Source organism: Vigna unguiculata, chromosome 4 (genome assembly GCF_004118075.2).
Source record: "Vigna unguiculata cultivar IT97K-499-35 chromosome 4, ASM411807v1, whole genome shotgun sequence".
In the NCBI taxonomy this organism is placed as follows: Eukaryota; Viridiplantae; Streptophyta; class Magnoliopsida; order Fabales; family Fabaceae; genus Vigna; species Vigna unguiculata.
The window spans coordinates 8802553-8817640 of NC_040282.1; the positions used below are offsets into that span (position 1 = coordinate 8802553).

Genomic DNA, 15088 nt, shown 5'->3' on the forward strand with positions numbered 1-15088 from the left:
CTGTCAAATGTTTCTCTAATCAATTCTTCAAAAAATCTCAACAGAGTTCATGATTTTTCTCGATGATTACTCATATAAACATGATTTAAAATATAGAGTTTTCTTGACAATGATTTAAGGTAAGATAGTTGTAATATTTATAAATTAAAATACTTTCACTAGCCAGGAATCTATCAATACTGAAGAAAGTCACATATAAAAGAAAAATTATTAAAAATTCCAGTGAATTCAGGTTTTAAATTTAATATAAATAAATAAAAAACATCTTTTACCTTGACTGTTCAAAAGTTATTGGTACCATACCTCCATTGCAGTTTGACTTTGTTATTTTACTTTATTATATGAAATAATTAGAAAAACCGTTAACAGATATATATGAATAAAAAAAAAATTGGTAAACTTGTTATACATGTTACTTCTTGGTTGAACAACATTGTAAATATTGTCTGGAGTGGGAATAGCGTGTGTACTGTTTAAGTCATTTTTTTATATCTGGTCTCAATATTACACAATAATTCGTTGTGGATGAAGCATTAATGATTGGATGAATAATTTGTGATACAGGGTACCAGAACCAATGGTATAAAAATATTCTATAACATAAATCATGAAAATTAGATAAAAAATGTGGTGGGATTAAAAAATAATTAAAAGGAATAAAGGAGACACAACTGAATTTTGCTTCTGTCATTCAATCATGAACCCTTCTCAGCTTTCTTTTCTTTCTTTTTTTCTTCTGTTGGGATAAAAACAGATTGCTTTTTCTTTTGATCAAATTTATGCAGAGTAAACTTTACAATTTCATGCTTTGGAAGGAGTCTGGTTCACCAACCACCATCAAAATATATCAGAGGATCTACCTGCTTTACTCAATCCCTACAAGCTTTACTTACATAAAAGAGAATAACTAAAACCATGGAGAAATAACCAATTTGAAAAAAAAAATTGATTTAATCTTTTAGACGTGTAAAATATATATATATATATATATATATATATATATATATATATATATATTGATATCTCAATATTCTAACTTATTGTCTAATTTAAATTAGCACTTAAATGTTGGAATCCTTACTCATAAATTTACATTATAATACTACAAACATTATTTTACAAGTCAATTTGTATGATTAAATTAAGTTTAATGTTCAATTTTAAAGTGGTATCAGAAGTATCCAAAGTTTATTCTAGTGAAATTTGTTGTTTGTTGGATTCAATGTGTTATCCATTATCAGATTAATTAATCAGGACAATGATATTTTGACTACTAAATTTTGACAACTTTCTCTTACAACATGAGGTGTCATCTCTTAAGTGGTTTTGAAATATTGAAAATGAAAAAAAATGAAAAAATGAAAACCATTTTCAAAATTTAGTAGTCAAAAAATTATTTTCCAATCATAAATATCTAGTCTCACGCTCAATATATATATACCTTATCATGAAGAGGTGTTGGAGATCTTACATCGACTATTAATAGAACAAATTTACGGTATATAAGTGATTGCAAACTTCATTTTATTTGGTTTTGGTTTTGGAAGGTTGAATTATATTTGAAATCCATTTTATAAGATTAAGAAAACATAATTTAGTAAGCTTGACTTGAGATAGACTTTAAATTCCACAATTTTTTCTTAAGAATAGAAAAACACAATTTGGTGTAAATTTGTTCTTAAGGCTTAATCATCAAATGGTTTAATAAAACTTAGCAACATATTATGATGGTGATAGCCGTTAAGTATCGAAGAGCTAAATGAAAGTTTTATTTCTTTGAACGTCTAAATCATAAGGTAAGGTCCCATTGTTCATCTGTTTTTAAAACAATAGTTAATCTTTTCTTCTTACCAGTTTTAGCTTGGGTTTTGTAACTTCCACAGAGGAACTGACAAATGGTACTAAACAATGAGAGCACAAGAGGGGCCATTATATTCTTGGATTCCCTTTGATGGTTTCTAACACCACATTTATTTTATTTTTCATTTTTGTAGTTTTTGACATGTTTTATTAGTCAGACTTAGTTGTTTATGAATTGGCCAGCATCCTCAAAGGTTCTTTGTCCTTGTGTGTACATTTTAAAAGATGTGCATTCGCAAGAGAAAGGACTATTCTTTATGCAAATCTAGAAGCACAACACAAGCCAGAGTGTGAGTGTTCCATGCCCACTAGTTTAAGAAACAAGCAATTGCCCCTTTCTACAATAAAGCATTCAAACTCACCATACACAAAAACACTGCAACATCACTTTTTTTATTTTTCTTCTTCTTTTCTTGTTTCTTTCTGTTTTTCCTCCATCTGTCTATGTACACGTCAAAATATCATTAATGAATAATAACACTATAATGACACTATAACAAGACTTAAAGACAACTCACGAATGATGAAGTTAAATTAAACGGTGTTGGTACTACATTCAATAGTTTCATATAGTTTAGTTTAGAAGTCGAGATTTAATATGATTTAAATACATTTTATATTTTTCACCTACCGAAACGTCTTTTAAAACTGTGGCAAAATTGTATGCTTCAAAGCGGATAATTCTGATATTTATATAACAAGGAACTCCTTTGAGAGAGAGTTCGGTTTAAAACTGAATTAAAAGATGAAAGGTTTATCCTAACCGAACATTGGAAGAAAGTTCATATTTATATGAGGCATTCAGCAGGTTGAGAATAAAACTGAGCAATGACAATGAAGGTTCGGGGCAATGAGATATTCAATGGGAAGTACACAACAAGAAGCACAGCCAAAAGCTTTCTCCTGGTACCCTTCACTCTTCTTCTCATCATGCTCCCTCTTTCTCTCATGAGAAGCTCTCATGAACCAACTCCTCCTGAGGTATCATCTTCTGCAGCTGTCAGCAGCAGTTTGAACAACACAGAAATTAAGCAGTGTGACATCTTTTCTGGGAGATGGATGCACACTTCCAGACCACCTTACTACACCAATGATACATGCCACTGGATCATAGACCAGCAGAATTGCATCAAGTTTGGAAGACCTGATAGAGAGTACCTGCATTGGAGGTGGAGGCCTGATGAATGTGAGCTTCCACTTTTCAATGCTACTCAGTTCTTGAATCTTCTCAGAGGAAAGAAAATGGTGTTTGTTGGAGACTCAGTGGGGAGGAACCAGATGCAGTCTTTGTTGTGCCTCCTAAGTCATGTAAGTGGTAAAGTCACACCTTCTGTTTTCTAGCTTTTGCAAGAGAATAGAAGCTGAAAGTGTTTGTCATATAGCTCTCTACCCTTTTGTCTCAATTTTTGAGAAATCATATCCACTAGTTGTGTTTCTGATAGAAAACTCTGTCACTGAGTTTCTTGCATGATTATGTTTCAAGGTTTTGAGTTATGATGAGTTTAGCTTCACTGATACTAATTCTTCTGGAATTTGTTTGACTATGCTATTGTGATTAGGCTCTTGGTTAGGAATTTGTCATCAGATTACCAACTGTTTTTCAAAACTTTGATTATGTTAAAAATTCGTTCACAGTGATGTCTAACATGAACTTATTTGGGATTTATTTGGTGTTTCAGGTGTCTGAACCTGAGGATGCTTCTCATAGATATTCTTCAGATGTGATGTACTTCAAGAGGTATATCTATCATGAGTACAACTTCACCTTGGCAAATCTGTGGTCTCCATATTTTGTGAGATCCAGTGATGCAGACCCCAAAGGGCATTCCTTCAACAGCATCATGAGGCTGTATGTGGATGAGGCAGATGAGGCATGGAGAAGTAAGGTTGAGGAGTTTGACATTGTGATAATCTCATCAGGGCAATGGTTTTTCAGGCCTCTGTTGTTCTATGAAGAGGGGAAGCTTGTGGGATGCAACAAGTGTGGGATGGAGAATGTGACAGACCTCACACACCTCTTTGGGTACAGAAAGGCCTTCAGGACAGCATTTAGGACACTGAATGAGCTTGAAGGGTACAAGGGGGTCACATTTTTTAGGACATTCTCCCCAGCACACTTTGAGGATGGGGATTGGAACAAGGGAGGGAAGTGTGTGAGGACTAGGCCATTCACCAAGCAAGAAATGAAGCTTGATGGCTACATTCTTGACATGTATATGACTCAAGTGGAGGAGTTTGTTGAAGCACAAAGGGTAGCCACAAAGAGAGGGTTGAAGTTTGTGATGATGAACACTACTGAGATTATGCTTCTTAGACCTGATGGACACCCCAACAACTATGGACACTCTCAGGACAAAAATGTTACTCTGAATGACTGTGTTCACTGGTGTCTGCCAGGGCCAGTTGATACTTGGAATGAGTTTTTGGTGCATATGTTGTTGGATTTGGAAAGTGAGGCATGTTATAGTTCAAAGCTAGAGAGAGTTTTTTAAGATGTTTGGATTTTTACCATGTGGAGGATAGTGTTAAGCATGTGGAGATAGATACTTTTTTTTGGTGTTTTGTTTTTGGGTTCAGAGAGTATATTGTGTTTATGTTGTGTAGATGATATAGAATGTATATCCAAAGGTATTTGTGGACACAAATTGTCTTCATTAGCTGTCATGCATTATCATAAAAGTTGGGCAATATTCATTCATGCCCAAGAACAACTTCAAATGTATAACAATAATTGCAACTCAGAAAGTAACAGAGGTTATTTTGATTTCACTACAAATATTTGGGTTGTTCAGAGAATGAAGAACAATATACTTTCAACGATTGCTGGTTTGATTGCTTTAAACATTTGTTTAGATTCTTTACTTACTTTTTTGGGAATATGAATGATGAATGGTCTACCTTCTACATAAAAGTTTATAAATTTTAAATTTTTATAAACCATTAAACTCTTTCACTCCCAGTTGTATACTACCTTACAAACCCAAGTTCCTTATTAAAATATTATAAGAAAGCATGAAAATACTCTCACTACAAGTAACAATGCTTGATGTCTTTACTTACACTTGAATTAAAGTGTCTTGGATAAAAGAAATAGCAGAGAACGATGCATTTTAAGGATTGCAATTCTTAGAAATGCTAAAAGTTTTATTTGACTAAGCATAAATGTTGTGTTAAATATTAAAGTGAGAAATCTACCAAAACTTTAATTAAAGCGTACCTTTATCACAGTAATTTCTTTAACTAGAAAAGTTAGAGTTTTCACCTTTAGAAATGATCTTCTAGAAAAATGCTGAAAAAATAGTCTCAAAATGTATTTTTTTTAAATAAAATAAATATTAAAAATAAACAATTTAACATTAAATTTCTCATAAATAAGTTGCTTTTACACCAAACACTACTTAAATATAAGTATGCTTTCATTTATTTTATTAATATTATCCGTCTAAAATTATAAAAGTTATCTTTTCAGCAGTTATCTGATTTTTTTGGTAGGTGGATATGACACGGATCAGGATAAGTGAGTTTTTTTATTTTTATATATATATATATATATATATATATATATATAATTTCATATTTTTACTTTTGGTGAATAATGCATAAATCCACATTAGTGATTATATCTATGAGAATATTTATTAAATAATTTATTTCATAAAATAAACATTTAAAACAAAGGAAAAATGATATTAACATAAATTTAATAAAAAGAACATACATATTCTTTGATGTTAAATAAAAATAAAAACATTATAGTTATATAAATTTAATAATCAACTAAACAAAAAGTATTTTAGTAACTAAAAATAGACAAAAATATAGAGATTCATTCTCATTAAATATTATTCATAGTTAAATTTATATTCAATCCATGTTAGTTGTTGTTAATATCATAACTACTTTAAAGCATGTTCATAAATACAAGTTAATAAACTTATGGTTTAGATGTTAATTCATATCTAATGTAACATAAGAATATATATGAACTATAAACAATGTGATTAATACACTTCTCTAACATTTGTATGAAAGTTGACAATGATATGTCGGTGGGTTGGTTCTGCATTTTGCAGAGTGTCTTTATTGTGTGGGGTATCACTATTCAAATTATGAACAAGTACTGCACCATAATACTGTATCAATTTATTGTCTCAATTTATTCACCTTTGAAATTTTCAATCTCTTTCATTCAAAGTTAAATGTGGACTTTTCAAAAGTGAAAAATAATAATTCTAGTGCCTTGCAATCCACAATACATTGTGTGTGTGAATTATTCAATGGTTTCATAATTTCAATTCTTTATGCATGTGCATTTTGTATAATTAATGTGGTGGATTAGAATGTACTATATATAACGTGTTTAATATTAAACATTTCATCATTTTATAATTAAAAAGTTTTTGTTTAAATATAAATAATTTAAATTGAGTTTATTTTATAAAAGATTAAATGTAATTTTAGTCCATGAATTTTGACACGTGAAAAATTATAATACATTTTGATTCTTAAATTATAAAAATAAATTAATATAGTTTTTTTAATCAATTCAGTTAATTTTTTTGTGTCAAATGTTAATATATGACTTATTTACATCGTTTGACACATTTTCTTTTCGAATTTTTTAAAGATACAAATTTCATTTTTTTTTCAAACTTGCCACCATGCTAGGTAGTCACGGCACGCCCACAAAGATGGTCAGGTACAAAACTCACGGAACTCAAAATTTTTATGTATTAAGACTTTTACAGTACTTATTTGGAAACATTTGGAAGTCATTCTTTAACGTAATGAGATTAAAAAAATAATATCAATTTGTTTTTAAAATTTGAAGACCAAAATATATCAAAATTTTGAACATAAACAAATTCTAATTTTGTAAATGTTCAAAAAACTTAAAACATGTTAAACTCTTTTATAAAGGTCGTATGTATCTAGAAAGTAAAACTTTCCTCCTCTTCTAACTTCTCTCAAAATCTTTGACTTTTTTACTTGTTTGTTTAAAGATCAAAGTACAACGAGATCTATTTTTTTTATTTGATCAACGTGTTGAACAAACTAAATTTGTCTTTTAAAATATTTTCACTGTTAATTTGGTGTAAGAGATATTAAAAACATAAAGGTCGAAAAGAATTGGTGTAAGAATTAGATGGGCTGAATAATAAATTATGAAAAATAAATTAAGTGGTTAGATAAAAATGAATTTATGTAAGAATTCGATTTAATTCACTCTACAAACATTTGGAAGTTGCAGGAAATTTTCAAAACCTGACCAAAACAAGGTAGACGACTCGTGGGGTTGGTATATAAGCATTAATTCATGTCCATCACATTAAATTGTGAATGGAAGAGAAATAAAAAAATATTATTTCTAAAATCAAAATTTTACTTTTATTTTAACCTTAATTGCTTTTAGTCTCATTATTTATCTTAGATTCAGTTAGATTTTACCTTTACTAAAAATTTCAACACTTCCTTCAATTTTTTAAAATGAAACCATACATGACCTTTCATCCTATTAACACTAAAATATTTAACAAACAAAAAAAATTGGAGGTTGTAATTTATGCATAATATGATTTATATTAAACAATTCATAAAGCTAGTTATGTCAATTTTAACCTATAAAGGAGTCACATGATTATATAATTGAACTTTTCATTAACCGAGAAACTAAATAAAATAAAATAAATTACTAAAAAGATCAAACTAAACTGTATTTTAAAACAATTAAATACTATTTGGTGTTTTCATTTCTACACATGCCATTTTCAGTCTATTTTCATCCATAGACACCATGTTAATCTTCTAAAAAAACTCAACCTAGTAGTTCTAATTATTAGATACCGTTTCTCCTAATGTTAAAATAATTTTTGTCATATCCCATAAACATACTAATTCTTAGTTGTCAGATTGTCAAATATATCCCATAAAAACTGAATTACTTCAGTAATTGATTATAATGTATAATCAATTATAATAAAAAATCACTTTTTTTTTTATTTATATAGGTTTGCTGAAAAAAAAAATTAATCGTCTTTGAGTTCATAAAAACCTTAGCTTAATGAAATATATTTGAATAATGAGTAAATCTGAAAAGATTTTGGCCACTAGGTAACAATCACTTGAACTATCTCTTTTAGGAACGGTATCTTTTGTCAACAGTAAATCATATTAAATATAGTTTAACATAGCTATTACATCATAGGTTGCTTATATTCAAAACAGATTCTGCTGCAAAAATTGCATTTTCTGGTGATTTTCTCTGCTTCAACTAGTTACTGTACGCATAGATGCTACATTTTGATCAAACTTTAAAGCATGAATGAAAGAAAAAAGCCATTTATACAGACTTGTGTATATATGTGCAAGGGGTATCTAATGAGTACAAACATATTCAAACATGCAGGGTAAAACTTAACATGTAATTTTGATGGGTCAATCAATGGTGGTTAAAAGGATATCCTGATAAATACCAGTATATGTAAAGCTAGAATATAGAGCACAAATGCAGACCTGAATAGCATAAGCCTCTGCTGGGTTTCAGTTCTGGCAGCAGAGTGATAAGGAAGCCTTTGATGGCCTTCATAATCTGACAAACTCTGTAACTTATCTGAGGAGCTTTTACCGAATCGATTCCTAGCAGCAGTGTTTGCCTCCAAATTGCTGTTTTCTGTTTGCCGCCATAGCCCATTCAATCTTTCCAGTTCCATCTCTTTCAAATGAATGTCACCAAGTAAGCCCTCAGCTTGTGCCTGAAGGTATGGGAAGTAAGGCACTTAGTTAAACACTTTCACATCCAAATAATCAATCAAACACTTATCAACCAGCCATTGTCAATTAATTTTTCTCTATTAAAAACCAGAGATGGAAGGACCTGTTTAACAGCCAGTTGCTCAATTAGACCATGAAGTTGTTTATCCAACGTCTTCTCTCTTTGTGCTGCAGAACAAGAACGTTTAAGAGCCAAAAAATCATGCAAGATGCTTCCCAAGTGTACAGAATCACTAGGAGAGTTAACACAACAAAAGTAATAAAAAGTATATTTATGTCCCGATATGGTTAGTGGGTTTCTAAGAGCATGAAATAGTATCTAATGTTATTAAGATATGAAACAAGATTGAAGTCTTCCCAACTAAAGTTCTTTCTTTTCTCTTGATGATAAAAGAAGTCATTCAAAAAGAATACAAACAGGAGTACCATGAATCTTCCTTAAAGCTACAATGGAAACAACAGAGGCAAGTAAATATAAAATACACCAAACCAAATGAAAAATCCGGTCTCTTGGCACCAGTAAGGAAACACTCTTAAAAAATTCTTCAATCAGATTTTTGAATCAGCATTTTGAAAATTATTACTACGCAGCAATGCAGTGGCAGGATATAACCATAGTAGAAATTTATTATGAATATACAAAAAGTTCCCATAAACCCATTTTTAAACACGAATAAATGTTTGAAGAAAATCTAACATACAAGAAATCACCTAACCCAGTATTATGCTGAGTATTTTGTCATCATCATGATGGACTTAGTCATTCAAAGAAGTTTTTGGTCCTCAGCATTCACAATTATGGCTTGCAACATTTCTTACAGGAAATAAGTTTATGATATCTTTTCTCAGTGTGGTCAATTCAATGGTGGTGCATGACCTATTCACGCAGAAATTACAAAAGTATATACCACCTTCAGCAAAAAAGGAATACAAATAAACAAAATGCAAAGAATACAAAGAAGAAAAAGACAACAAAGGGCATAGCTTATGCTTTTAGATTAAAAAAATTATCATACAGAAATCTGGAAAAAAAGAATAATATAAGATGGACATACTGACATAACTGGGCTTTAATAAACATCATGTTCCTTTTACAGTTCCAAGCATTGAAAGTAGCATAATAATATCATGTTCCTTTACAGTTCCAAGCATTGACAGTAGCATAATTGGTATTTTAGGCATCAGTCTAGGTGATATATTTCCCAATTCCACCTTCCAGGGGTCCCAAACTTTTGATCTTTCCCTCCCACATTGGGGATCTTTTTGGAGCTATGGTTCATGTATTTGATAAATCCAACCTTTCTCATGAAGAATTTGAAGATTGACAATGATCATGAAAATCTATAAGTGTTTTAGGTTGTGTTGTGTCGAGTAGGAACTGTTGTAAGTTTTCTCTTTCATGATTTGACCCTAAAATTGCAGTTAGAAAGCTTTTCCAAATGAATTAGAACTTGTCTTGGTGATAAGTTGATTTTTAATTGATTAAAATAATGTTTTTAACCTCTTAAAATGTTCTTTGCTGATCTGGATTAACTGTAGGAAACATTTTAATTGATTAGATAGTCGTTTTAACCTATTAGAATCACTTAAAACCATGAACAATTATGATCTCTCCGTTTTAATCTGCTCAAAACAAGCTTTTAATAGATTAAAAATTACTTAAGTTCAGTGAAGGTTTTGGATTTCTCTGTTTTAATATGTTAAAAAAGAGAGTACATACCGAGTTGCAAATTGTTCTTGTAGCTCTCTATGCAAATTTTGTGATTAATACCTGGTTTATTCTTTTTTGTTGTGTTGATCTTGTTCTAGGTGATATTGCTTTCATTTTATCAATTTGTTTTGTGTCTATAGTTTGTCTCTAGATAGAGTTTCGAGGTATAGAGTAGTATCAGGGTGTCACTAGGTGTGTAATCAAATCTTGTAAGGTTCGATATTTGGTTTCTTAAGTTGTTTACTTTCACTGTTTTGGTTGTGTGCCAGTAAAAACTCTAAAATTTTAGTGAGCTTAGCTGGTGTGGCTGAACAAATGGATGTAGGTCTTAGATAAGAGTGAACCGGTATAAAAGTTTATTGTGGACATCTCTCTCTCTCTCTCTATCATGCGGTTCTTGACGTTATTTGGTTTTGTTTCTGTGCATAAAATTAAAACCAACCAAATCCTGTAATCAATAATTTTAATAAGGATCTCATTCTAAGTTTTGTGAAAACTTGAGATAGTTCAATTGGCCGTCTCTCTGGAACTCAGCCCCTTTAAACTAACAGATTTATGATATGAAATTTGGGAAAACTACACAACAAAAGCTAGCCAGTAGTTGAAGAACTTAAGGCTAGATAAACCCCACCTAGACACTCATACTTCCAATTTGGACTTTGAGTTCGATATATGATAAGATATCATACCTGGGGAAGGTTGTTTAAGTGCATTTTCCTGCACTCTTGCCCATTTCTTCTCCAATTCTTTCACAGCATCCTCCATTGAATTCTGAAATGAAAGGATGGTTATTTAATTTGGTGAATTTAATTATATATCCAATCATAGATTATCATACATGTTAAGGATGTTGATTTTTGTATTTATCATTAGTAAAAAGTCATCCAGTGTAATTTTTAACCTCTTTCTATTGACAACATATGAAAAATAAAATTCTCAATTAGGTAAAGTATCAACATAAGTAGCTAAATTACACCTAAAATATATAGCATAGATCATATAGTCCTTGAAATTATGGGAATGTTAATTGGCACTATCACCATTGTTTATTTACTATTTATCCATCCACTATAAAAAAATAAAACGTTATGTTGTGCACATAAGAGTCTGTGTGATTAACGAACCAACTGCTTCTTCTTCTCTTCCAATTCATCTAGTAAAGCTGATCTCGATGCTTCTGCATCAGCATCAAATCCAGCTTTAGAATTTGCCTTCATTTCATCCCAACCATCAGATACTTGCTGCTTCATATTGTCGAGCTCAGCTTTGAGTTTCTTCTCAGTTTCATCCATCTCCTGTAACACAATAAATAAAAAATTAATTGAATCAAACTCAACCTCACAAATTACAATCAATTCACAATCATAACCTGCAACTTTGTCCTCAGTATATCAGCCTCTTGCAATTTCTCTTTTATTTTATTCTCAAAATCCGATATTGCATTTTCATATGCCGCATTCTCTTCCTTCAATGTCACCTCTCTAAGTTGGGCCTGCAACAAAAATCATCATCAATAGTTGTAGCAGTATTTTAGGTTAACATTATTTTAGTCCCCAAGTATTGCAAATGTGTGCTTTTACTTTCACAAGTTTCAGCTGAGTCCATCAAGTTTTCTTCTGTTTATAATTTAGTCCCCTCACCTAGATTTCATCTTATTATTAGCTGAATTTACCAACATGGCATACATGCAAATGAATAAATAATACAGTGTTACAATCAGCAAGAAAACACAGAATATTTGATAGTTGTGTTTGGGATTCATGGGGTAAGTTATTGTTTTTTGAGTACTGCTAAGAACACACTCTTAAACATGTTCTTTCTAACACATTCGATTATATTTATTGTTAACTACAGAATAAGGGTAAATATCTATTAACTTAGACCTGGAACCCAAAGAATTATATATTTTCCAATAAGAGACAGCATATTAAAAAGAGTATATCAAAGAGTATTCCTAACATTTCTTCATGCTTTTACAAAGTAAATGAACATCAAAAGGATGGTCTTTTCATTCTAAGCAAGTCAACGACTTAAAATTAGACAGAATCAAGACGGAGGGACCCAATTGTTAATGGAATAAACTCAAGAGATTCAACAGGTGTAGTTGAAATACAACTCTTCCAAATTGTATAACTTTGGAAATCCAACAATTCTGTTCAATAAACACAAATAACCCAGACCTAAACCTATATTTTTTAATTCTAGTCAAAGATTGTGTTATAGGCTCAGCTGGGTTAATCCCTAACACAGAAGAATGCTAACAACACTCTTTACTATCAGGTGAAATATATTGAAAAATATTTTTTTTACTAGCTTTCATCTCTCACTTAACGAGAGCATGCCTGACAAAGATTATTTTCGCCAATTTATGCTATTTTAAGGATAAAAGGAAGTCTTCAATTTCAATTGTATATTTAGGACAATAATCTAAATGTGTCATTTTTTTTTTTCTGAAAAAAGTATTTTCTGTAATTATTTCTCTACAGTGTTTCCCTCTCAGCTTCATATACTCTTTTTCCTATATAAAATCAGATTTACATTTTGTTTCCAAATGAAATAAAGTAACACAACCACTTCTCAGCAAACTTACGGCAACAAAAAATGATTCTGATTACAAGCTATTACAACAACATAATCAATTGTACATGTAGTAAAAATAATAATAACAAAACAATCCGAATATTGAACTAATCTAATTTTTGCAGTTATCCCAAAGCAAACACACTCTGAGTTTCTTCATAACAAACCAAGAGAGAAACTGCTAGCATTCCTCTCTAACATAATAACACAATAGTACTTGCAACTCTGTTCGGGAATTTGGAAGAGAGGGTGAAAATGCAAATAAGAGTTATTAGTTAAGGACCTGTTGGCGCGTGGCGGAGTGGGAATTCAATTGGAGGGCGAGGGCGGCGTTGGAGGCGAGGGAGTGGGCGTGGAGGTGAGGGAGGCTCTGGGAGATGTCTTGGGGAGGCAATCTCAACCGTAGATCATGGATCAAACGGCGGAGAGAAGCCGCCTTCTGATCCAGTTCGATCACATACCTTTGCTGATCTTCGGAAAAGAGGATTGGGATGATGGAATCGTCCTCCGCTTCCTTTCCGGCGCCACCTCCCACCGCCCATGCCAGTAACCCAGCCATGCCTTACAACTTAACTTTCTCTCTCTCTCGCTTCTCTCTCTTCCAATTTCTTCACTCACCATCCATTTTTTCCGATCTGCGGTGGTTGATTTGGGAGTTAGGAACTGTGGTGGTTTGGTTCCTTAGAGGCTCGCTAATTCCATTTTGTTGTTTTTGAAAATTTGATTTTCTTGTGAGCATTTCTATTCTATTACAGTAATTACAGTAATACAATTTAAAAGACTATACAAATTAATAAATAACTTTGTTAATTTTGAATTATATTATAGAATTACGTATATTGCTGAATGGCAACATTTATTTTAATTTGATATAAAGAAAAAAATAATATTCAAAAACTGTATCTTTTCATATAATAACACAGTAACAAATTATTAGTTTCTTTTATATATTTAATAGCAGAATTTTACTTGATATTTTTTAACTATGTAAGACATTATTCGATAAACTTAATAGTAGTGCTCCGAAGATAGAAAGAGAGAAAATTTAAATAAAATAAAGAAACAAGGTAAACGAAATGAAAATAAGTTAATTGCACCATTTCTTCTAAATAAAATTTATAATTGATTTTAAGGATATTGTTCGATTGATTTTTGTCTTAAATTTCATATTAATTAATCTAACTTCAAAATTAATTTGTTGGTTTCGTCAATTAATCAAAATAACTTTTCAAATATATTTTCAAATAGTTAAAGTTATTTCAAAAAATTTATTCTATATGTTGTAAGGATATAAGTTGTATGAGTTGTTACAAAAATTAATTTTGTTATATTTCTTGTTATACACGAAAACCAATATATAAAAATTATTTGCGAAAAATTTTGTAAATAATTTGCAAACATAAGTTTTCGTACCTACAAAAATTTTTCAAGATAAATTACATACAAAATGCTCTATAGATAATTCAAATATTTTTTTTAGGGTTAAATATGTTTTTGGTCCCTTAAGTTTCAGTGAATTTTGGAATTAGTCCCTTATCAAAACTTTATATTAATTTAGTCCTTTATTTTTCAAAATGCGTAAATTTAGTTATTTTAACCAAATTTTGTTAAGTTTATCTGATGTTTCAAGCACATTTCATGATAGTATTTAAGTTAACATTGAAGCAAAAATGTGTCAAACAGTATAAATAATTTAAATACTATCATGAAATGCGCTTGAAACGTCAGATAAACTTAACAAAATTTGGTTAAAAAGACTAAATTCACGTATTTTGAAATATGAAGGACTAAATTGGTCAAAAGTTTTGATGAGGGACTGATTCTAAATTTCGTTGAAACTTGAGGGATCAAAAACATATTTAACCCTTTTTTTTATGATTAATTTTCATAAATAATTTCCGATATCACGACTTCGAAGATAAAATTTATAAATAAATTATTTAAAAAAACATATATTGTAAATAAAGTTATTTACTACTAATAGTTTATTTACAAAATTTTCTTCTTAAATAATTCATAAATAATATCAAATATTTACAAAAATTATCTATTACATACGAATTTTTAATTTATTTTTAATTTAAATAATAACTATATTCCTTATAGTGTGTTATCGTTTCTGCTCAATAAATATGAATGTGAAATTCAGGTATCGATATAAGAATT

The 15088-nt window shown here is 30.4% G+C and overlaps 2 protein-coding genes across 3 annotated transcripts; one reads left to right on the plus strand and one right to left on the minus strand.

The window, feature by feature from the left end:
* Positions 1-2531: 2531 nt before the first annotated feature.
* Positions 2532-4636, plus strand: LOC114182681 (protein trichome birefringence-like 19). Of its 2 annotated transcripts, XM_028069600.1 has the most exons (3): positions 2534-2766; positions 2858-3168; positions 3540-4636. In XM_028069600.1, the coding sequence occupies exons 2-3, from the start codon at positions 2920-2922 to the stop codon at positions 4350-4352; spliced, it is 1062 nt and encodes a 353-aa protein (XP_027925401.1). In that variant the 5' UTR covers positions 2534-2766; positions 2858-2919; the 3' UTR covers positions 4353-4636. The 2 variants fall into 2 exon arrangements, with proteins under 2 accessions (XP_027925400.1, XP_027925401.1); XM_028069599.1 differs by having other exon boundaries at positions 2532-3168.
* A 3439-nt stretch (positions 4637-8075) lies between these two features.
* On the minus strand, positions 8076-13651 carry LOC114180268 (spindle pole body component 110). Its single transcript, XM_028066557.1, has 6 exons — positions 13206-13651; positions 11712-11834; positions 11467-11637; positions 11032-11113; positions 8735-8799; positions 8076-8612 (listed from the first exon to the last, which is right to left on the minus strand). Exons 1-6 carry the CDS (start codon positions 13479-13481, stop codon positions 8310-8312), a joined length of 1020 nt encoding a protein of 339 aa, XP_027922358.1. The 5' UTR covers positions 13482-13651; the 3' UTR covers positions 8076-8309.
* Positions 13652-15088: the final 1437 nt, after the last annotated feature.